We start from the raw sequence: 22,962 nt of genomic DNA, 5'->3' as shown, positions 1-22,962 counted from the left end.
TGCCATGCGCTTCTGCAAGGTATACGTTACCTCCGGGTTTCACTGGGTGAATCCCTTCGCACACCATTAGGATGTGCTGAGTGGACTCCGGACTTTTGCTGCAGCATACACATGTCTCATCTTGTAGCGAATATTTGCTACGGCATGTTTTTGACGGTTTGCCATCAGCTCAAGCCTCAAATAGCAAGGCACTGCTCTTTGTGTTATCGTACAGATTTTGCCTCCTAATTTCTTTCTTTACATTCTTGTAAATCTCCATAGTCTTGTTTCATTTCCATTCTTTGTACCGAATTCGCTGTCTATGTTTTTCTCCCTTTCTTGATGATCAGCAGCGATCTCGATGAAATGATGACGGCATCATCAACACCCTATTTTTATGTCCACGAAGGCCTCTCGCCGCGATCTCCAATTGTCTTGTGCTAGATGATTCCTGTTCGCGCCTGCAAATTCCATACTTTCATCACCGCACCTAAGGTTCTGCCGTTGTTCACTGTGGCTCCCTTACCTTGGCGCCTATTCTGTAATTATATAGGTGCGTCGATTAGTTATGCTACGCATTACACGGCCTGCGTAGCTCCATTTTTCCCTCTTCTTGTTAACTAAAATCTCAGCTGACCCCATATGCTCTCGGATCCACACCGCTCTCTTCCTGTCTCTTAACATTACGCCTAACATTTCTCGTTCCATCGCTCTTTGCGCGGTCCTTGTTCTCGAGCTTTTTTGTTAGCCTCCAAGTTTATGTCCCATCTTTTAGCACGGGCACCAGTGTAAAATCGTACAACGATTGTACACTTTACTTTTCAAGAAGCTGCATAGTCACACTAAAATTACTGGGATAAAATGACCACGATGGATCGACCACATTGGCATGATGGCGGTGAGTTGGTGGTAAGATGGCGATGGTGTGGCGGCGACTCACCATATTGCGGAACCTGTTGCAAGGTGTGGCATTTGCAACACTTCAACTAAAGGTTGCTTGTTTCCCTAGTCATGTGACAATACGATGAGAACGCTGGATTGACAATGACGTATGGCGACGATGTATGGTGTAACAACCATGGGATGTTGGCACTGGAGTGGCGACAATAGTATCAAGATGGTGGTGGGACGACAACCCTGCACCGGCCATGAGGTCAGGACGCTGGACTGACGACCCCTGGTATTACAAATTTTGTGTGACGACGATGTGACAATAAGTGAGGGTGATACCGAAATGATGCCGATGGTTTGACGAAGAGTATGACTGAGCTCAAATGGCGAAGGCGTGGTGACAAAAAGCGTGATGACAGTGGAACGTGGACAGCAGAATCAGTACGACAGAGGGCAACGATGAAACGACCACGATTGCATGACAGCAACCGTGCGATGACAAGGCGAGGACCGCAGTGCCACGATGACAAGGTAAGATGACGACAGAACGACGACGAGGGCCAGAAAATAGCTGCGTAATCACGAAGACGTGACGACGCAGTGACAGTACAGAAGAGTGCAAACGGTGGAACGATGACAATGACATTGCAGCGGAGGAATTATCACTGTGGTTGGAAGGTTACGCAATGATGACGACGGAATGAAAGCGACGGTGTTGGCAGGTGTTGGCAGTGTTGACAGGTGTTGGCAGTAATGCCCACGCTCACGTGCATCAGTTGCCGCCACGGCCCGCTTAATCTATATCATAACCATTGCTTCTTTGGACTAAAGCCCCTCTATCTTTCTATTTCTATCTATTTATTGAAAAATATAGGAGCCTTAGTAATGCGGTCAGGGCGATGCCATCTAGGACCTGAATAAAAGTTCTTTGTCTGTCTGTCTGTCTGGTGATATTGTGGGGAACCGTCAGCAAACTGCCTTCTCTCTTTTGTGGAAGTGCATGCTGCGTCGCATGCGCTTCTAATAATGGAAGCACCTTCTGGCGCGCACCCAAGAAGTTGCTTTCTCGCGCTTACCCGACCCAACAAGGCCCCAAAGAGCCATATGGGGAGCTATAAAAGCGAAGCTTTTTTGTTTGTTGTTGTTTATCGAACCTCGCCGCGTTCTGTGACCGTGGTTGCGGCCAGACTGTTCTCTTGCCAGATAAGACAACCAGTCACAGCGGAGCACGCGCGCCGCGTGAGCGTCTGAATTCGTTGCCCCACCACCAGATGGTGCGAGCATCCACGGAGGCATGGATGAAAAAACCTGAACCTGAAAAGCTGGACCTAAAAAGCGTGGACACAGAATGGAGGAAGAGGTCAAGGAAGGTGGCAACCAAGTACAGGATAGTCGAAACTGTAAATAGACAACCAGGAGTCATCAGAAAGAAAGAAGCAGAGACAGTGAATTAGATGCAGAGAATGGAAACAAGAAGTCCCATGGATATTTACACGAATGAGAAGAATGAAATTAGAAGGGAAAATCTGTACGATAACACAACGGACAGTGCCTTGGTATGCGAGGCTCGAACCGGTTCCCTAAGGACCAACCCATACCGGAGCAAATATTAGGAACTAGATGAGACATGTGTTATCATCATCAGCAGCAGCAGCAACAGCCTATATTTATGTCCACTGCAGGACGAAGGCCTCTCCCTGTGATTTCCAATGACCCCTGTCTTGCGCTCGCTGATTCCAACTTGCGCCTGCAAATTTCCTAACTTCATCACCCCACCTAGTTTCCTGCCGTCCTCGACTGCGCTTCTCTTCTCTTGGTATCCATTCTGCAACTCTAATGGTCCACCGGTTGTCCATCCTACGCATTACATCGCCTGCCCAGCTCCGTTTTTTTTCACTTAATGTCACTTAGAATATCAGCTATCCCCGTTTGTTCTCTGATCCAGACCGCTCTCTTCCTGTCTCTTAAAGTTAGGCCTAACATTTTTCGTTTCATTTCTCTTTGTGCGGTCCTTATTATCTCTGTCTTCTACATATTAATCCTCAACCCCACTTTTACACTTTCTCGGTTGAGATCCTCATTAATTTGATGTAATTCGTCCCCATTGTTGCTGAATAGGACAATGTTATCTGCAAACCGAAGGTTGCCGAGATATTCGCCGTTGATCCTCACTCCGAAGCCTTCCCCGTCTAAGAGCTTGAATACTGCAGTGAATAGCATTGGAGAGATTGTGTCTCCTTGCCTGACCCCTTTCTTGATAGGTATCTTTCTAGGCATGTGTATGCTGCAGTAAAGAACCGGAGACCACTCAGTACATCCTAATGGAATGCGAATGGATTCACCCAGCGAGAACCGTAGGTAACGTACAACTTCCAGGAGCGCTTGGGTTGAAAGTGGAAGGAAACATCAGCCGATCAGCCGTAGAGATAAGCAAGAGACGGTTTGAGTATTGGTGGAAAGAAAGCAGGAAAGAGATTGATACGACCTGATCTCTTAAAATCATAGGTAGCGGTACAAGGTAGATTTTAAAAAAATAAAAATATTAATCAGAGGTATGCAAAAATGCTAGATAAAAACATGTATAGTGTACCTGAATAAATCAAGCAGGAGGAGGAGGCGTAGATCTTAATGAAGAGAAGGGAGGAGAGGTCGGCCTTGAGAGTGTGTCTCTAGCCTGCTACTCCTCACTGGGGCAAGGGGAAGTGGGAGATACAGGGAGAGGTAGGTGGAAGGTGATTAAGCAGGCTAGGTTACTACTTCGCACCCCCCCCCCCTGCGGTTTCAAAGGGGATGCCAATTAATCATCATCAACATCATCACTGTTCCATGAGCCCATGTTAAGACATTGCCATGCTGCATAATTATAATTCAATATACACGTCATCGACATGTGCAGAATTAAAAAAATTAAATTTTGAGTTTTTACGTGCCAAAACCACGACCTGATTATAAGGCACGTCGTAGTGGGGGACTCCGGAAATTTGGACCACCTGGGGTTCTTTAACGTGCACCTAAATCTAAGTAGACGGGTGCTTTCGCATTTCGCCCCCATCGAAATACGGCCGCCATGGCCGGGATTCGTTCCCGCGACCTCGTGCTTAGCAGCCCAACACCATAGCCACTGAGCAACCACGGCAGGTATATAAAGTATGTTTTATGCAGAATAAAACATACTTTGTGGAATATATGACCGTAGAGAGCTCATTTTAACAATACAAAGGTTGCAGCTAAGCACGCCTCCCTGCACTACCACAGTTTCCTGTGTATATGACGTACCTAAAGCATTACTGTTTCTAACGCGGAAAGTACGGTGCGAGAGGTAGCTTTCAATTCTGCTAACCATGTTTCCACGGAGATCGGAATGTCAGCAAGCGCAATAAATTGCGGTAATCTTTCGTTTATGTGTTTGTCGCGTACCTCAAGGATCAGGTAGATGCTCACCGTCTTTGTTACATTGTAACCGGGGCCAAATGTATACGACATTTTGCAACCATGATTGGTGAGGTTGTTCTGACAGTCTTTTCGGTATTTTCACTGTGGGTAGTTGCTGGATTCATGCGGGTGCCCTCTTTCTGACCGAGGGCGGTCAGGTTTTCGGGGGAACTACACATAATTCATGAGTACTTATGTAATTTCAACAGCTATGCCAGTCGCCCACCACCGAGCCCAAGAACGGGGCGCTACGAAGGGGACCGGAAGTAATCGCAAGCACGAGCTCCAACCTGATATAATATACCAGAGTTTGGATAGACTACACCAGGTGCCTTGCTGCCTGGAAAATCGGAAGTGAAAGAAAGTCAAAAGGAGGCAGGAAAGATTGAAAGTGACAGGAAAATACGAAGGCTTGGGAGAGAGAGGAAAATTCTACCACCGATTTCTCCCGAGTTGGTGAACCCGAGGGTGCCGTCTACGTGAAGCCGAAGCCAAAGGGCTGTGATGCCTCCGCCGATGGTCCCTAGATGTCCAAACACTCCGCATCTGCTGAATTCCCCGGAAACGGCGAAGCCGCGACCAGCTACACGCAGGAGGGTCCGACCCCCATGTGCTCGGGTTCATATTGTCGCCATACACCAAATGCCTGCTCACGCGAACGCCCCCTGCGAGGTATATTTTAAGTAATAAATAAGCCGCCAGTAATAAATTTTTCGAACACTTCGATAAAGCAGCCAGTAAATGGTATTGGTAGATAGCTTGTTCCAAGACATAAATCCTTCTTTTGCTCAAGAATTGGTATTACAAGAGCCCCTTTACAGGTTGCTGACAGGCGGCCAGTGCTGATTTTTTTTATATAAAGACCAAGCAAGCATTCCAATGTGTCTTGAGGTAGTTGCCTGGTCATTTAGTAACTCATTCAGTATGCCACTGGCGCCTAATTACGGCAGCTCCTAAGTACCACGTTAGATTCATGCATTGTGAAACTGATGTCGTACCTTTCATTCTTTTATGTTTGAGGTCGCAATTTCATTGATTTCATTATTAGCTGTTTGTGTAATTGCAATTTCCCTGAATAAATGTTACAGCTGGATACTATTTCAAAGTGTTCTCCTAGACAGTTTGTCTGTTCTTCCAGAGCATCACCAAGCGTGTTCACTAGTAGAATTTGACAGGGCAAGGGCCCCTTAACTTCCGAAACCTCCAGTAGACCTCGCCGCTACCTTTATTGCTATCGTTGCCGCTATTTATGAATGGCAGGATGTCCAGCTTGCTCTTTTCTCCTCTCGGCGAATTGATCTGCCATTCGTTTTGCTACGTTTGAACTCTATAAGGTTCTCATATATCGGATAACGAGAAAGTTCATTCAATGCCTTCTTTTGTTTTCTTCTCCCGCAGGCATTCCTGGTTACACCATGGTTCTGCGTTGCACGAGTATTTGTAGTTGCGGAGTCGTATTTAATGCTGCATTTCACGCCCTTTTCACGGCGATCCCGTGAGCGCCGCCTTGTTCGATTACATTGTGAGACGTCCATGGCTTGCCTCAGCTGCCTTCGTGTTTACAATGTATGTGCATGACGCCCCGGTGCGGCTCAGCAAACCTCTGTTCCGGAGGATATTGTTTAGACGGTGACTGGGTGGACGACACGAAGCTTTTGCCATGGTTTCAGAGAACGTGTAAGCCCTTTCGGAGCTCATTACGCCTTGTCTATAGGCGCGAACGGCGTTGACTGTGCTTGTACTAAAAGTCGTGCTCGAAATGTATTCTAAGTTGTCCAACCCTTCCGCATATAAATTAAATGAGGATCAGTGTGTTTTGTTCTTCGTTCTTTATTTGGGCAAACAATTTGAAGCAGCGGCTTGTCATGTTTCTAACTCAGCAAAGTTCCTTGGTGCTGTCGCTATTTAACTGTTTATTTTCTGCCTAATCGCTCGGCGTGTGCTCAGTGGCGATAGATTTCTTCTTGCAGTGCACAAGGCTCGGAACAAAGATGCTCTGTACTTTGTAATAGCTGGTAGCCAAGACGTATTATCGCTAGTCTAGCGCCTCCTCTATTTTTTCAATGCCAGCCAGATGCGGCCGATCCAACGGTTCACCACCCTCTCCAATTGCTCTTTCCTGCACTCCCCCGTCGGCTAGCGTTCGCGCCTGCTTTACAGTCGTTAGGGAGAGTACCCTCTGGGTGGCGCCTCACGACGGAAGTCTGAGAAAGTAATCCTGACAGGCGCTTGAAGCGTCTACCGCATCTCATCGCGAACGGCAGCGGCGCGCGCTCAGTGGCTCAGACACGCGTGACGCAAGCAGTCGTGCCTAAGGTCCCTCCATAATTTTTACGGTAGCGACATATGTCACGCGCGCCACCTAGAAAGTTCTTGTAACAGACGACGCCCAGGTTAAATCGCACGTGTCTGCTCATGCTAGGAAAAAAAAAAAAAAAGGTCTGCACATCCTAGGAAATAAAAGCTACTGATGCCTGACTGTAATGAAGACCGAAAGAAGGGCCCAAAATACTAATACTGTACCTTCAATTTCAAATGAACACTGAAAGAACACAAGAGAGCGGAAAGAATGTTTGATCGCCTCGATTCGGCATGTTTACATCTCGGTAGTTCGCGCTCATACTACATTGCATTTCGTACCCTAAATTAGCTGCATATAAATAATAAATTATATGCAGCTATTGTGCAGTGTGTTGATTCGCTTTGATTTCACAAAATACCATATATGATTAAGAGGCACGCCGTAGTGGAGGGCTCCGGTAATTTCGACAGCCGGGGGTTCTATTACGTGCACTAAATGTACGCGCAGTACACGGGCCTCTAGCATTTTCGCCTCCATCGAAAATGCGACCGCCGCCGCCGGGATCGAACCGCGTCTTTCCGATCAGCAGCCGAGCACCGTAATCAGAGTAACTACTTCACCACGGTGGCGGAGAAATTTTTATCGCATGCAACACAATGTGGATATTTGTCAGCGAGTTAATGCATTTCCGTCGCTCTATTTAACTTGCATGCTAGGCTCGTACTGCATGACCTACGTCAGCGGGTTCATAATGCACTGAAATGAATAATCTCTACAAATGTGGGCCATCAAAATCAGCGCGCACGAATGAAATACTATCGCAGCTCGGCAGATGCTTTTTCTTGCGCCTTTGTGTCGCGTTACTTACCTCGCATAGTCGTGCAGTTGCCGACGGTTCAAAGTCTTTCCGTCCAATTCTGTGCAACCACACTTTTCTTCTGGTTAGGTTATGTTTGTCCCGCGGGATGCAAAATAACTTCTCGCCGTCCTGTTTCAGCACCCAACCGCACAGCAACAAGGCGTATCGGACCTTCCGGAACGAAATCACCGCAGCAATGTGCACAGCGATCTTCTCCCGGGGCGCGGCGACTTGCATGGCGGAAAGGGGCGGGGCAAGGTCACTTCTCACAGATCAGCCTATCGCCGGCGCCGTTGGCTTCATGAAAGCCTTTCGATACTTTGGAATTTATTGAGGGACTTTAGTCGTACCCTCTGGGTAGCGTCATATCTCGGCAACTCACTGAACTAAGGCGCACCAACAGCTAGCCCCCATTACGGAGCGAGCGATTGCACAGGCATTGAAAAAATAGAGGCGCTGGCTAGTCACTCGCTTACTCTGCGGACCATTCTGAAGCGTTCAGCTTCGCGCATTGATGCCGAAGTGTCTGGTGTGGCGTCCATCGCCTCTTATTTATTGTCTCAAGCCTGGACGTCGCAGGCCTGGTATCGTCTTGGTCCAACACGCGTGCGTGTCATTGGAGGCTGCTGACGAACACGTCAGCTGCCCGTCTTTTGGGATTGGCGGAGCAGCACTGGCAGCTTCCACCATGAGGACAGAAGGTGCAACCTTCGGACTCACTGGGTGTGGGCAAGGAGGAGGCCGGAGGCCGTTGTGGCGCTGCCCCCTGACGCACCACATCGGCATAACTTGAGTCCTGGTGAAATGACAAAAGCTAATGTGCTGCGTTGAAATATACGAGGTGTGTTCAAAAAAACTGTCAGCCCTTCCTCTGGGGTGGAGATGGAAGACCAGCGAAGCTGTACTATGGTGGGAATTATGTATTTCCGATTATGACTATTAAGATGTGATGGTGTAATTCGTTATGTGAACTATTAAAGAATGAGAAATATATACGATCTGGTGCTTTTTATCTATTTAGTGACCACAGGGACCATGGCCTTATGGTCACTACGGCACATTGCCATAGGGTGTACGGCAAAGGTTGGCACAATCTTCATAAACACGTTACCAACGCCGCGCGCGTTCGGTGCGAACGTGGGGAAAACGCCGCCGCCGTCGACAACAGTTGTGCGTGTTGTTTGTGTGACCGCGCACAACCGCTGTCAAAACGCTGGTTACGTGACGGAACGGCTAAACGCCGTTGTGGACACTGTTAGGGGAGAGGCGGGCGAGAGTCCAGAGAGGGTCTGCGGCACAGGAGGCACGCGCATGCGCCGCAGTGGGAGAGCGGGCACGCACAAGCACAGTCTAGGGTGCCTCGATGCCCTCCTCGCCCACCGCTCCCCTTCCACTGGGAAGTCGCGTTTGCTCTCCGCCGTGCATTCGCTCCCCGTGAAAACGCGCGTCCCTCGACCTCGCGCGCGTTGACTCGCACATAAGTCGCGTTTGCTCTCCGCCGTGCGTTCGCTCCCCGTGAAAGTGCGCATCCCTCGCCCTCGCACGCTTTCACTCACACATACAGCATACGGCCAATGAGAGTTTTTTTTCTATTGCCGGACGCGACCATCGAAGATTGAGCCCTTAACAGCTTCGCTGTAAAAGAAACCGAACGTTCCTCGGCGTGCCCCGGCTGCAGCCAGCGTCGAAATGCGAAAAGCTGCATTTCGCGCCAGCCTCGTCACCCAGAATGGACCGCATCCGCGTCTCGTCGAGCAAGATGGGCTGGTGGATAGCCGTGATTACGGAAGGCTCGAAAACCGACCATTCTATAGCCCAACGTGTGAGCCGCCCGGCACCGCCTAGACGCATGCGCGTTTTATACGAAACTATGATTTTCAAGGTGATACGAAACTCCGAACTCGCTGCACGTACCATAAGTATCCATCAGCCCATGTTGCTCGACGAGACGCAGATGCAATCCTTTCTAGGTGACGAGGCCGGCGCGAAATGCAGCATGTGGCATCTCGACGTCGGCTGCAGCCGGGGCACGCCGACGAACGCCGGATACGTCGGCCACGCCACGCGCCGGACTATACAGTGCTGCGCTTTCTCTGGGGGGCCGTCCCCGTGCCGAGCACGCCCGCGCGTCAACGCTACGCCGGACTAAAAAATGGCCTTTAGAACCAGAGTATCGTCCGGATACTCGGGGTCGGCTAAGTTTGGCTAAGAACCAGCCATGCCAAACCATGTTAAGCGAAAGAAAGCAAAGATAAAGTTATGAACCAGCCAAGCCAAACTAAGTTAAGCAAAGTTAAAGCTAAGAACCAGCCAAGCCAAACCAAGTAATGCAAAGGAAAGCAAAGTGAAAGCTAGGGAAGGGCGGCCACCATCTTCGCTGTTTGCCCAGTCTTCGCACCACATAATATGAAACTGCCTCTAATGTTTTTTTCTAGACTAGACACGAGCGCGAGTATGCGGCGTGTGCACCATAGTTTATGCAATGCAGCATGTCATTACAGTTGTCTGTCTTGTGGTTTCGAGCACTACACTTTGAGCAAATCGTTTGGGCAAACACTTTGAAGCAGTGGCTTGTCATGTTTCTAATTCATCAAAGTTTCTTGGTGCTGCCGCTATCTAATAGTTTATTTTTTGCCTAGTCGCTTGGCGTGGGCCACGCACGGCTAAGCGTGGGAGGCTCCGACCCCCATGTTCTGTGGTCTGTGGTGCTTCATGAGAATGCCATCCTCACAGATATCCAAGTCTACAAAAACTCACTGAATCAGCTTTGTTGGTTAGTGGAAGCAGTGACGTTTGCTGCTCGATAACCGTTGGGCGATGAAGGCGATTCTTACATTTTAGAGTCGTCAATAGCCGCTCGGCGATGATCACCGAGCCTCACAGACACAGCCGGCCTAACCAAGAATGCAGACGTGGCCAGTTTTGCCAGATCACTATGCATCTTGAATACCCGTTGTGTGAAGTACCGCGGCAAAATTTTTTAACGATACCGGAAGCAGGCTTATGGGCCTATAGTACAATTCCTTAACATATCCCTTTTCTTGGATTGGTCCTAATATGGTCTTGGCATTTCTCCAGCATCAACTCTGCTCCTGAGGATGCCTGCGAAGGACCGGAATGTTCTAGATTTATTATCCGTCCACCTTTTATCAAATTGACAGTTACTCCATGTTTTGCTGCTGCCTTTTCTGTCAACAAATCTTGCAAAGGCCGCCCAGCTTCATCGCTAGTTACACATGGACTTTCTTAATCGTGTACTGTCGCTACTTCAAATCAAGGTTACGTGGCTGCTCTTGGTACTGCGCACAATTCCCAAAGGAATTCCTCTGCTACATTTATGTAATGATCCTAGACGAACAGACAGCGAAGAGGACAAACATGAAGAAAAAGAAGATAACGATCACATGGAGGACCGAACTTCTGGCATTAGTTCTTGCGTTGCGAAAGTTACCGCCACATGTTACAAAGTTGTTATCGTCACAAATTACCTTTCTGTATGCAGCCGCTTGACGCGTCTACAAATTAGACACCTTTGAACACGTTTTATACATTAGGTCCACTCTATTTAAGGTTAGTTCATTTAGTATGGGTACCAGGCCACCGAGACATACATCTTAATGAAATAGCCGATTCTTTAGCACGAGCTTCTTTGCATATCACTGCAACCAGATATGGGCAGTTTTCTTTCACCGAAGACAAGAAAAGCCTCGCATTAGCAAAATCTACAGACTTTATACATCTAAATTATTCTTGGAACCGACAGTAGTGTCCTAACCGGCAATTCGAAGTAACATTTAGAAGGCTGCATTGCCGTATTCCACAACTTAATTTTCACTTGCACAGATGTGGTCTGGCGGCATCCCCATTATGCTACCTCTGTAATGAATCAGAATCCATCGATCGCTTTTTATTATCGTGTGGACGGTTTTCGAACAATCGCAAACGATGTTTGGAAATTCCACTTCGCAATCTAGGACTGCTGTTAAGCAGTTCAGTTATACTGGCACTTGGAGCTGCGGTGTTAGGATATAGCCGCGGGAACGTTTGCCGAGCAATTTTTTATTTTCTCTGTGACACAAAACGATTGCCTTATTAATATTTTGCCATTTTTCCATCATTTATTTATTCATCTTTCAATAAATCATAAGTTTAGACATTCAAAAATTATAATGTCATTATTATTATTATTCAAAATGCAGTCTATTCTTTACTGTATTTAATTTATTATTAAGGTCATATTAATATTCCTATCTAGGCAAGGCTGACTAGCTTAGTATAGATTACTTTATTTCTTTTATTATCGGTTCATTTCTCATTTTCGGTTATTCATTTATTTTCTGTTATTCTTATTACTTATTTATTTCTAAACAAATTAATTTTAAGTTTTGATTATAATACCACCCGGTTCGTGGCCTATCCCCCACAGTGGATTTGTGCCATTAAATGAGGCATCATCATTATCAGCAGCAGCAGCAGCTGACTACTATAATTAAAGTGTTGAAGGATTTTACCTTGTGTTGGAACTTTATAATTGTTGTACCGTTTCAATTACTGATCACATTATTGTACCTATCTATCACTGCGTACATCTGATTCTTTTCAATGCGATGTTTCCTCCTTACTGGTTTCATGCTACCTGAATCCTTGAAATGTAATCTTATCAAATATCGCTTGCTGTAATTTCTCTTGTATACCGCACTTCGTGGAGTGCAATATGCCCGAGTATACCGAGCATATCTCGTGCATCTCCGCAGGATATGCTCCGCGCAATGACAAAATCGGCAGGAAATTCGTCCAAGGTTGTCCATCCATCCAAGTGCATCAAACAACCTCTCTCTTAAAAGGTTCAAGTGTGACCTTGGCCAGTGCCTTGTAGTAAGCGTAGCACTCTAATGTCTCTGATCAATTTCTAGCAAGAGAGTGGCCTGGACGTTACACATTCGCCAGCATTTGCGTCCCTATCATCGACACTTTTCTTGTTTTCCTTTTAATCTCATTTCCCTTCCCCAATGCAGAGTAGCAGGTGAGACCTTTTATTTTTACGGCCGCACAGCCTTTCTGTCATAAAAGGTGCTGGACAACTTTCTATGCTCGACGGGTTCTTCAGCGTTCACGTAGAAGTACTCGGGTGTTTCCCGTTTCGACGCCGACAAAACCGCGGCCGGCATTCGAATCCGCTACTTTGTGTTCAGCAGCAGAACGCCAAGCCAATGCGCCACTGCGACGGCCGTATAAAGTAAATGTAAATAATAACATTTCCTGCGAAATAACATTTCGCAGTTCCGCCCGAAGGGCGTAGCATTGACAGCGATAACAAGGTTTGGCGTAATGCTCGCACTCTTCGGACGGTGTTAAAACTAACCATATGGACGCGCGCCGCACACCAGGCAACTGCTGGACAAAGGGAACAACAACCAGGCGTCTTAAACACGCTGGCGCAATGAGGACGGTGGCAGGCGCCGACACTCGATAGTGGGAGAGATGAGATTGACCGGAAGCCGTCGATGCCAGTCAGCGCCCAGCGAAATATTAGATAGCGTTAGCTTGGCGTGTTTGCTGTCCGTTCAGCTCACACCCGTGCATGCACAAGGCAGCTCGGCGGGAACGCTAGTGTGCTTTATCGGGTGCGTGTGCACAACGCGAGCAGCGGAAGTCAGACGGCGTTGTCCTGGCTCCACCACCGAGCCCATTGGGAGCGGAGCGTTGACGATGCGTCCACTTCGCTTCGTAGCTCACTTCGTAGCATGCACTGGCAAAAGCCTGACAGTACGATGGCGCCGGCATCCGCATATCTTCCATCGTAACACCAAATGACAGTGTACCGGCCGCCTTTCTTTATAGGCCACGGCAGAGTGCAGCAGCAGGCGATGCTTTACCATCGCGACATCGTGCCTGTCGCATTGTCACATGCCGTGGCAGCACGCGGCAGAACGGCGCGATAGAGAGAGGGTAAGCTTTATTGTCGCTCAGTGGATTAAGGAGTTCTATCGCCCCTATCTATGGTGCCGCGGCTCACGGCGGGACTGCACCTTCGACTTTGGAGACGTTTGGACACGCCGGCCACTGGCCTCGCCGCGCGAAAAAAAAAAAAAAAAAAGCACGAGACTGCGCGAGCGCGTTTTCGGCGGTGGAGTCACCGAAGTGCAAGTTCGCGACGAAGACGACGACGACGTCGATCACGCGCATGCCACCGGTTCTTTTCGCACAGGACGCAGGAAGCTTCTTCCGAATCTCGAGCCTCGCATCGGTTTTTTTGGCTGGACGGCGTCTCTGCCTACGGTGAGGAAGAAGTCACTAGGACAACTACATGGCTCGTCCCTTGTTTTGCCTTCCGTCCAACGACTTTGCGCCCTCCAATTTCCAAGAATATCAACGGGCTAATGAGCTTGACGCGGCGAGGGATTTGGCCAGAATGGCTTACTTCGCCAAGCGCCGGCTGTCGTCGTTGGAGTGCTGTGAAAAGTGGTGCTCGCACTTTTTCGACCCGCGAGACTTCAATGAGCAGCTCATGAGTGCCGTGGTGAGTCCAATTACTCTTTACGTCATCAACGGTGTTGTATGAGCGCGGAATTCTGCTTTGCGGGCGACTTGGGGTATATTTAGCGTGGTGAAAGCAACCTCCTTACCGTATAAGCTTCTTAAATAAACTCAGTTCTCGTAGTTACATGTTTGTAATGCGCAATGTATGCACGGGCGTCGGATATGTGGAACATAACGCGGTGACCGCATGTGCTGAAAACGGCGTCAAGTACCGGACACACCTATCCATAGTCATGACACCGTCAGAGCGTGTTGTCCACCGTCAGTCCGTCCATTTTCACGTGCATGGTAAAAGTATAATGCCTATAGGTACTCTCATTAAAGAAAGCTTAATGCGGACGAAACGCGTCGCATTAGCTTCCCAGCTCCATATGCCGCCTAAGACAGCCTGAAGACGCGGGCGTTAGTTGTTGAAAGTAGCACTGTGATATGTAGTCAGCCGCTGGCCTGCGGCACGATCCCGTTTGTTTTACGGTGGCGCCTCCGCCACCGCCCCTGCCGCCGTCGACGACATAACAATTGGCGACGAGGTGAAAAGGATTGCTACTGCTGCGGGCCACTACTTCCGAAACTACAATACTGCTGCTTCGGGTTATTAGTTTGCAATGGACGCCAGAGACGTTGCTGCTACTGAGACGCATCCCTGTTCTACTTCTGCTGCTGCGACGCGTCCAAGTTGTTGCCCATGCTGTTGAAGAACCCCTGCGATCCACTATTGCGACCATCTACATTACAGACTTCAGACGCTCCTACGCAAACGCGCCCCTACTTCCTGCGCGGTGTCAGAACGGCTCAGACGCTAGCCTGGCGCTTACACTACTTCAAACGCTGCTGCTGCGACACTTCCACTACATCCACGGACCCTAGGTATGCCTCGTCTGCTGCGACGCTACTGCTGATACCCGGTTGTGTCCTTCCTACTATTGCTTCGTACCATGGATGCTGAATGCTACAGCTCATTTCACTGATGCTGACGTGAACTTAGACACTGCTAAGACACCGACCGCCCGGACTACTGAGGCCTAGGACATTGCAGTCTTACCTGCGTTCCGGTGTACTCCTACTCAGACGCCGACGATGCTTTGTGGAATTCCGCCGCCGCCTTTCTCGCAGACGCCGGGTCCGCCCCCATACCGTGGGCGAAAAGGTGCCGTGTTTTCGAAGTCGACGTTGAACTGGCCGGTGACACCAATCTGATTTCAAAAAAAAAAAGGATTCTTCTGACCGCCCTGGATGTTGAGGGCCTGTATAAATATTTCGAGTTCCAAGAGGCTCAGACGCAGGCAGGCAAGACCAAGCATTTATCGATCGGGAAGTCCACGGACGTGCACCATGAGGCGTTAAAGATGCTGGAGCGACAATTCGTAACGACATTCAATGAATCATCAGCGAGGAAGGAGGAGCACAGTGGTCAGAACGTGGAGCGATTTGCAGCTACGCAGGCGAATTCAATCGGATACCGCTGCCAAGCAGAACGTGATGGTGGTCGACGGAACGTGCGGTCTCCCCGGCTGGAACCCGTTAGGGTCCAACAAGGCGCCCGCCCGGCCCGACCACCCACCACCTGCCACCGCTGTGGGTCCAGGTATCAACTCGCAAATTCACCGGCCTGCCCAGCTCTAGATGCAGTCTGTTTCAGCTGTGGAAAATGGGGGCACATAGAATCTGTGTGCCGTTCCAGTAGACGGGCATCAAGAAAGGGCATAGTCGGAACGCAAGAAACCGGCACTCGCGAGACACCTGCAGCGTCTCCTGTACACGGTCCCCCTTACGAGTGCCGAGCGTCCCGAGGAGACGCATACGGGCGCCCATTCGACTACGATTATTCTTACGACACCGCCTATTCCGACGCCGTATCTTCAGTCTTACTACAAGGCCTACTCCAATGCCTCATAATCCTAGGCCTACGCCTCCGATGCCTACGCCCGTGAAGAATACTGCTTCAGTGCCTACTTCTCCGAAGAATACTTCAACGCATACACCTCCATTACTTCTTTTAAGGCACATTCCCCAACCATGTTCGCTCAAGGGGAGGGAGAAGAGGTGACGTAAGTGCACTTCGCTGCCGGACTTATCGGGCGCCAGATACGACCGAGCCAGATCGTACTCCTGTGGCCTTCTACTGTGCCGGACTTCTACAGACGCCATGCAGTCTTGTACGACGCAGCCATATCCTCGATGCATCCGCCGACTGGGACGCCCCAAAGCGGCAGTGACCAAGCGCTGTTGCCGTCACCTGGTGCTATGCTATTTATACAGGTGTGACCATGATTCAACAGGGATTGTACGAGGGGTTCTTCGACTGTTCACTTTTCCTTATTTTCTGTAGTTGGCTGCCGTCCTGCGGCGCGATCCCCCCTCTCCTACTGCGGCGCCGCCACCGCCGCCCCGGCCGCCGTCGACGACAAACAAGCACCGCTACGTTCTTGTCTTTGTTTCTGTCTAGCGCGGCATCTGCCGCGGCTGCGGCAACGCACGTCGCCTTGCCAGTCCGAGATCGCAGCTATGCGGCTTTAGCTAGGGGCAGGCTCCAATTTTCTTGTTCCAATACATGTAAAATGAAGAGATGATGCTTTCATTTGAAAGCTGTTCGATAAATTTTTGCCGCTTCGACCGCTTTTTCTCGCCTTCCTCTCAGGCAGCCGAACTGCCACTGCCGCCACAAGCTAGCAGACGCAAGCGCGAGCATATTGTTTTTCTGCATAACATATAATCGAAAATCCCGTATTTATAGCACCCCCCGTATTTATAACACCCGTCACTTTACGTTCGCAGCCCACAAAGAGCGCACGGAGAAAGGCAGCCCTCAAAAAAAAAATGTTGCAGTTTCACCCGAAAGGCGGAGCATCATATGCGCTATAAGGAGTAAGGATAGTAGTTTTATCAGCTGCATAAACTCGCCAGCATAAACTATCAGCAGCAACACGCAGAACTGTTGTCGATACCGTCGGCGTTTTGCCCGCGTTCGCATCAAACGCGCGTGGCGTTAGTGCTTTAAAAAAAAAAAAAAGCTTAACCGGTGCCTCTGGGGGCGGCTCGGAGGTTTTGACGAGATTAGAATGGGACACTCGTCGAGCTGCGTCGGAAATCTTACCCACCTTCTCGCCTCGCAATGTTTTTATATAAATACGCATTTGGTGCAGCAGCTAAACGTCGCCTCCCCTCCCTCCCTCCCGTCCTCCCACGGCCTTTCGCGCGACGGAAAAAGTCGCGTTTGCTCTCTATATATGGTGCTTGTAAATGAGGAAAGAGACGTACGCTTAATTCTGCAGCCCTTCAGGGAGCACGGAGAAGAACGCGCGCTTGCTCTCCGACGTGCGTTCGCTCCCTGTGAATGGATGGATGGAAAAAACTTTATTAAGCGAGCGAGTTTGGACCCTTCAAGGGCCCAGGGCCACCGCACAGCCCTCACTTTACGCGCATGTGTCCAGGCCACGTAGGGCCATAGCACTGGCACCCCGGTTCACGCAGCGAAGTTGGATGTCCAGGTCCTGCGACGCAAGGAGGGCCTCCCATTCCTCCCATGTTCCGATGGCGGGCTGTCCCTGCGGGGGAGGATCGGCAGGGCAGCCAAAGAGGATGTGGTTTAAGGTGGCGTGCGACTCTCCACAGAGAGTGCACTCTGGCGAAACGGGGCGAAAGTGGGATAGGAGCTGAGGGGTGGGAACAGTTCGGGTCTGGAGTCGCCTCCAGAGGATTTGTTGGGAGTGGGATAGTCGGGGGTGGGGAGGAGGGTAGAGTCGACGGGCAAGGCGTGCTTGTTGGGTAATTTCGGAGAACGTGTGCGCCCGCTCCCTCGAGAAATCCCGGCTGGGGTCGCCATTTGCCCGGCTTACAAGTCCTCGGGCTATGTTATCGGCGGCCTCATTTCCGGGATTGCCAGAGTGAGCCGGCACCCACACGAGCTCAATACGTCTATCAGAATTTTGGACCCACATTCTCAATATTTGCCACGCTGGGGCATGGACGCGTCTGCGGGCAAAGTTAAGAATGGCTGTTTTAGAGTCGCTAACTATGTAAGCCACATTGGTTTGAGCGATTGCTAAGGCAATAGCAGCTTCCTCTGCTTCTTCCGGGGTACAGTGGGAATCTATGAAGTGGGTGAGTGGGGGGGCTGCTGGATGATAAGCCACAGCTACAGAACGGTGTGGACCACACGCGGCATCCACCCATCGCACATCCTCTAAAGTGCCATATGCGTTACGGAGAGCTTTGGCTCGCGCGACGCGGCGGGATTGATGGTGCTCTGGGTGGACGTTCTTAGGGAGGGGTTTGATGATAAGCGCGGCGCGCATGGCGCGAGGGAGAGATACTAAATCTACAACATGTGCGGGTATGCGAATTTCGAGAGAGTCCAGTATATGCCGTCCTGTTTCTGTGCCAGCCAGGCGAAAGTATTGTGCTTGTCGATGTGCCTCAATAAGTTCTTGTATAGTGTTGTGCATTCCTAATTTTAAGAGCCTGTCCGTGCTAGTGTTCTTTGGTAGGTTGAGCGCTGCTTTGGTAGCCATGCGGATTAAAGCGTTGATTTTATCTTTGTCCGCAGTGGAGAGGTTCAGGTAAGGAGATGCGTAAAGAATGCGACTAAGCACAAAGGCATGCAGCACCTTGAGATTGTCTGCTTCGTCTAAACCGGCTCGCGAGTTTGAAATCCTTATAAGAAGATGGATGACGGAGTAAGTGGACTGTTTTAGTGATTTCAGGGCAAGATTGTTTCTTCCCGTGTCCTGTAAGTACAGGCCAAGAAGGCGGAGTGTGGGTGTTTGTGGTATGGGAGTGTCATGCAGATAAATCACAATGGGGGCGATGGGGACACGGCGCGGCCGGAGTATGAAGAGTGCTGACTTTGTGGGTGAGCATTCAAGGCCAATGTTGGCCGCGTGGGTAGCTATAGCTGTGGCTGCTTCTTGAAGTGTTGATTCTATGTCGCCATCCGAGCCGTATGTGGTCCAAACCGTGATATCATCCGCATAAAGTGTGTGTCCCAAGTGTGGGATGCGGCTGAGAGCCTTTGCCAGGGGAATGAGGGTAATATTGAACAGGAATGGGGATAACACCGCTCCTTGCGGGGTGCCAATGTTTCCAAGGGTGAATGAGGGCGTCTGTATATTATCTATATGCAGGGAGGCGGTGCGCCCGTTTAGGAAGGCCCGAATATAGTTATAGGTCTTAGGTCCTAACTGCAGCTCTTGGATGTTCTGCAGGATGGCACTGTGCTTAACCTTGTCAAATGCTTTAGTGAGATCTACTGCCAGGATTGCTCTGGTGTGGTGTAACATATCATTGAGGATGGCATGTGAAATCTGTAGCAGGGCGTCCTGTGCCGAGAGATGAGGTCGAAATCCTAGCATGCTATGGTGATATAGTCCATTGGATTCCATGTGTTGCGTGAGACGGGTGAGGATGACATGCTCAAAGAGTTTGCCCAGGCACGAAGTCAGAGAGATAGGACGGAGATTTTGGGCATTAATGGGCTTATTGGGTTTGGGGATGAAAATTATTTTTCCATGCTTCCATTCAGCAGGTAGCTCCCCCTTTTCCCAGCATTCATTGAAGTACTCGGTGAGAAGGCAAACAGAACGGTCATCTAGGTTTCTGAGCATGACATTGGTGATTTGGTCATCTCCAGGAGTTGAGTTTCGGAGCTTAATAAGGGCTGTTCTGACTTCAACCTCCATAATAGGGGCGTCGAGGGAGGGTTGATCGGGGCCTATGTAGTCGGGATATGATACAGCTTTGCCCACAGTGGTATAAGTTGATTGAAGTTCGCTTAAGAGTGCTTGCTGATTACAACGATTTTGATGGGTAAGCCTTTTGAGTGTAAGTCGGGTTTGCTTTTTAGTTTGAGTGGGGTCTATCATATGTCGAAGAAGATTCCAGGCCCTGGAGTTGGAAAGATTACTTCGTAGTCCGTCACATATTTGGTGCCAATTGGATTTACTAAGGGCGGCGCTGTGCTCTTCTATTTGTTTTTGAAGCTGTGCCAGTTTGAGCTTAAGTTTTCGATTCTGTTTCTGGGTTTTCCAGCGCGTGAGAATACTGTTTTGTGCTTGGAGTAGGTGCGCTAACCTACTATCTGCAATGGGAGTTTCAGGGGCGGCGTCGAACGTTTGCGTAAAAGCTTGCACGTCCTGCTTGAGTTCTGTCATCCATGTGTGAAGGTTAAAGGGGGACTCTAATATTTTGGCCTCTCTGTGCTTACGAAGATTATCCCAGCTAGTCATTCGGACACGGTAATTTTTAGCTTTTTTGGCAAAGTCAAACTCTATAGTTAGGATATAATGATCACTGCCCAGGGCCTCATTGGAGTTCCGCCATACTGGCGTGGGAATATTGCGGCCAAAGGTGAGATCTGGGCAAGTGTCGGTGGTGACACTGTTACCGATTCTCGTTGGTGTGCTGAAATCATTATATACAGAAAGGCCCTGCATCTGAAGGGTGTTGTATAAATCCGCTCCTCTCTTGTTGGTACGCATGTACCCCCAGTCTACATGCGCGCAGTTAAAGTCCCCTAAGATAATGAGAGGGTCCTTCTTTGCAATGATGGAGGCGGCTTTAATGAGAGTGATACATTCCGAGGCCGGTTGCCTCGGAAGGAGGTAACAGTTAAGGATGAAGAGGGGATGGGATTTGTGAGTGGACGGGATTAATTCTAGAAATGTGTGAGCCACCGTAGAATTCAGTACATGACAAGTGTATGGTACAAGATTTTGGACATAAGTGGTAACCCTGGGGTTTGGAGTGATGTCAGAGGGTACCAGAGCATATCCTGGCAGCGATACGTTTGTGCCAGCATCCTGGAGTGCTACTATATCAGGGGGTGTGGAGGAAGCAGAGAGCAGCTGCTGCAGGGGGTCTCTTTTGCGGCGAAACCCCCTGTAGTTCCATTGTAGAATGCGTAATGGGAGATTATTTCCCGTCAGCGAGGCCATGCTGGAGGGTGGGCGGGCGAAGGATGGGAGATGCTATGGGGTTACCGGCTGGCGTATGTGAAGACATTCCAGCAATTATTTGTGGAATTTGTTGAAGAATGGCGGTGGTTACCTGACTAATAATCGTTTCTGTAAGCTTAGTGATGGTGGCTTCAATGTAATTTTGAGTTTTAGCCAGAATATTGGCTTCTAACTGTTGGGCAAAGTCTTTTAATTTGGAATCTATGTCTGGAGTGTCGTCTTGCCGGCGTTTCTTTTGGGGAGGGGGTGTGGAGAGTTGGGGTGTTGGTAACGGAGGGGATGGGAGGGTGGAAGGGATAGAGTTAACGGCTGCCCTGAGGTGCCTTACCTCTTCCCGCAGGTGTGCTATTTCTTCCTCCCGCAGTGAAGTTGGGGGTGTACTGGTGGGTTTAGTCCAGGCTCGCTGACGATCTTGATGAGGCGCTAGGGGTGGAAAGTCCTTCGCCGTGGGCACTGCTGTCTTGGGTTTCCTCACTGTCTGTCTTCGAGGCTGGGGGGTCCTAGCCTTGCATGAGCCTGTACCGGTGAGGTGGTCCCCACCACAAAGAATGCATTTTGGCTTGCAAGGGTCCTCTTGCGTTTCGTGCTTCTCGCCACACCGCGGGCAGAGCCCAGTTTTTGGAAGAGGGCATACATCGTACCTGTGGCCAGGTTTCCGGCAGTTCGTACAGGCATCAGGGCTGCCCTTGTACTTAGTGCAGCGGTGTACCACACACATATATTTAATGGTGTGGGGTACGGGACCAGATGCAAAGGTTATTAGAATGGATGCAGTTTTCCCCATGCGACGGGCCGCTATGATGTCGGCCTCCGGTTTGCGATGCCGCAAGTCATTTAGGATTTGTTCTGGTGTTTCATTCCAGTATGCTCGGGAAATCACGCCTTTTACTGCCGCTGGAGGGGGCGCGATGTACGCGGCTACCGGGTATTTCTTCCCATCTATAGTGATTTCCTGTATTTTCACTAAAGCGACAGCTGTTGCCTCCGCTACCGTCGCCACCGTGAACGTATTGTTTGTGGGATGGACTCTGATGTACAGTTCACCCATCATTGAGCAGCTGGGTGAGGTACGCAATGCCTGCAGGAGACTTGGAGCTGGAAGCTTGTCCAGGGAGAGCCCACCTCGCGGGCGAAAAACAACTCGGATCGTTCCCACCGGCAACGCCGCGAGTTGTTTACTTTTTTGTACGACCACACGCGTCGTGCGTAGCAGCTGTGGCGTCTCCTTGAACGCGGCTGGAATGGTAACAGACGCAGCGTCGGTCGGCGCACCGGCGTTGCTGGCGTTGCTGGCGTTTGGCGTCTCCTTGAACGCGGCTGGAATGGCAACAGACGCAGCGTCGGTCGGCGCACCGGCGTTGCTGGCGTTTGGCTTAGCTTGAACCGAGGCCGTTGAGTTGGGTTTGGTGGACGACCGTTGAGTTGGGTTTGGTGGACGAATTCGAAGCCGGGGCCCGATTTCGATAAGCGCGTAGCACAGTTTGCCACTCACCAGAATGATAGTCCTGCGGGGAAATGGTCTCTCCTTCCACTAGGTCCTCCATGGTTGTTGGGGAGTGAGGAACGCGGCGCGCCGGCGAGGCTCGCCTCGACGAGGCGAGGCTTAGCGCAGCGGCGTGGCTGCCAGAGACGTCTTCACCGGATGGTTCTCGGAGATCACAGGGCACATCCAAAAGATGGTAGCGGTTAGGGTCCGTGTACCTTCCTGGATCCGTTGAGCGCCTTGGTGGGTCCTAAGAAGGACTTAGCTGGGCACAGGAACTAGAAATTGGCGGAGCCGATACGAACCGCTTCCGCACACTCTAGCCCCCTAGCGGCCTCTCCTCCCTGTGAAAGCGCGTGTCCGGAGCGCCCTTTCACTCGCACATACAGCGTCCGGAGCGCGGCGACGATTTCATCGCCGTTGACGTCATGCGGGACCTCACGGCGACGGCGACGCCGACAGCATAAATCCGCTTCGGAGTGTCCATATAATTTCTATCGCAATAAAATGTAATGAAACGAAA

The 22,962-nt window shown here is 50.0% G+C and overlaps 1 protein-coding gene across 1 annotated transcript in view; it reads left to right on the top strand.

Moving 5' to 3' along the window:
* The first annotated feature begins 13,303 nt into the window (after nucleotides 1-13,303).
* LOC119449087 (uncharacterized) overlaps nucleotides 13,304-22,962 on the top strand; it is a 62,000-nt gene continuing 52,341 nt past the window's right edge. The window contains exon 1 of the mRNA XM_037712277.2: nucleotides 13,304-13,983. Within this exon, the coding sequence (XP_037568205.2) occupies nucleotides 13,771-13,983 (213 nt within the window). The 5' untranslated portion in view covers nucleotides 13,304-13,770. The remainder of the gene's footprint in view (nucleotides 13,984-22,962) is intronic.

Source organism: Dermacentor silvarum, chromosome 4, assembly GCF_013339745.2.
Source record: "Dermacentor silvarum isolate Dsil-2018 chromosome 4, BIME_Dsil_1.4, whole genome shotgun sequence".
NCBI classification, from domain to species: Eukaryota; Metazoa; Arthropoda; class Arachnida; order Ixodida; family Ixodidae; genus Dermacentor; species Dermacentor silvarum.
Note: the sequence above shows the minus strand (reverse complement) of the source record. Positions and strands in the feature narration are given on the sequence as shown.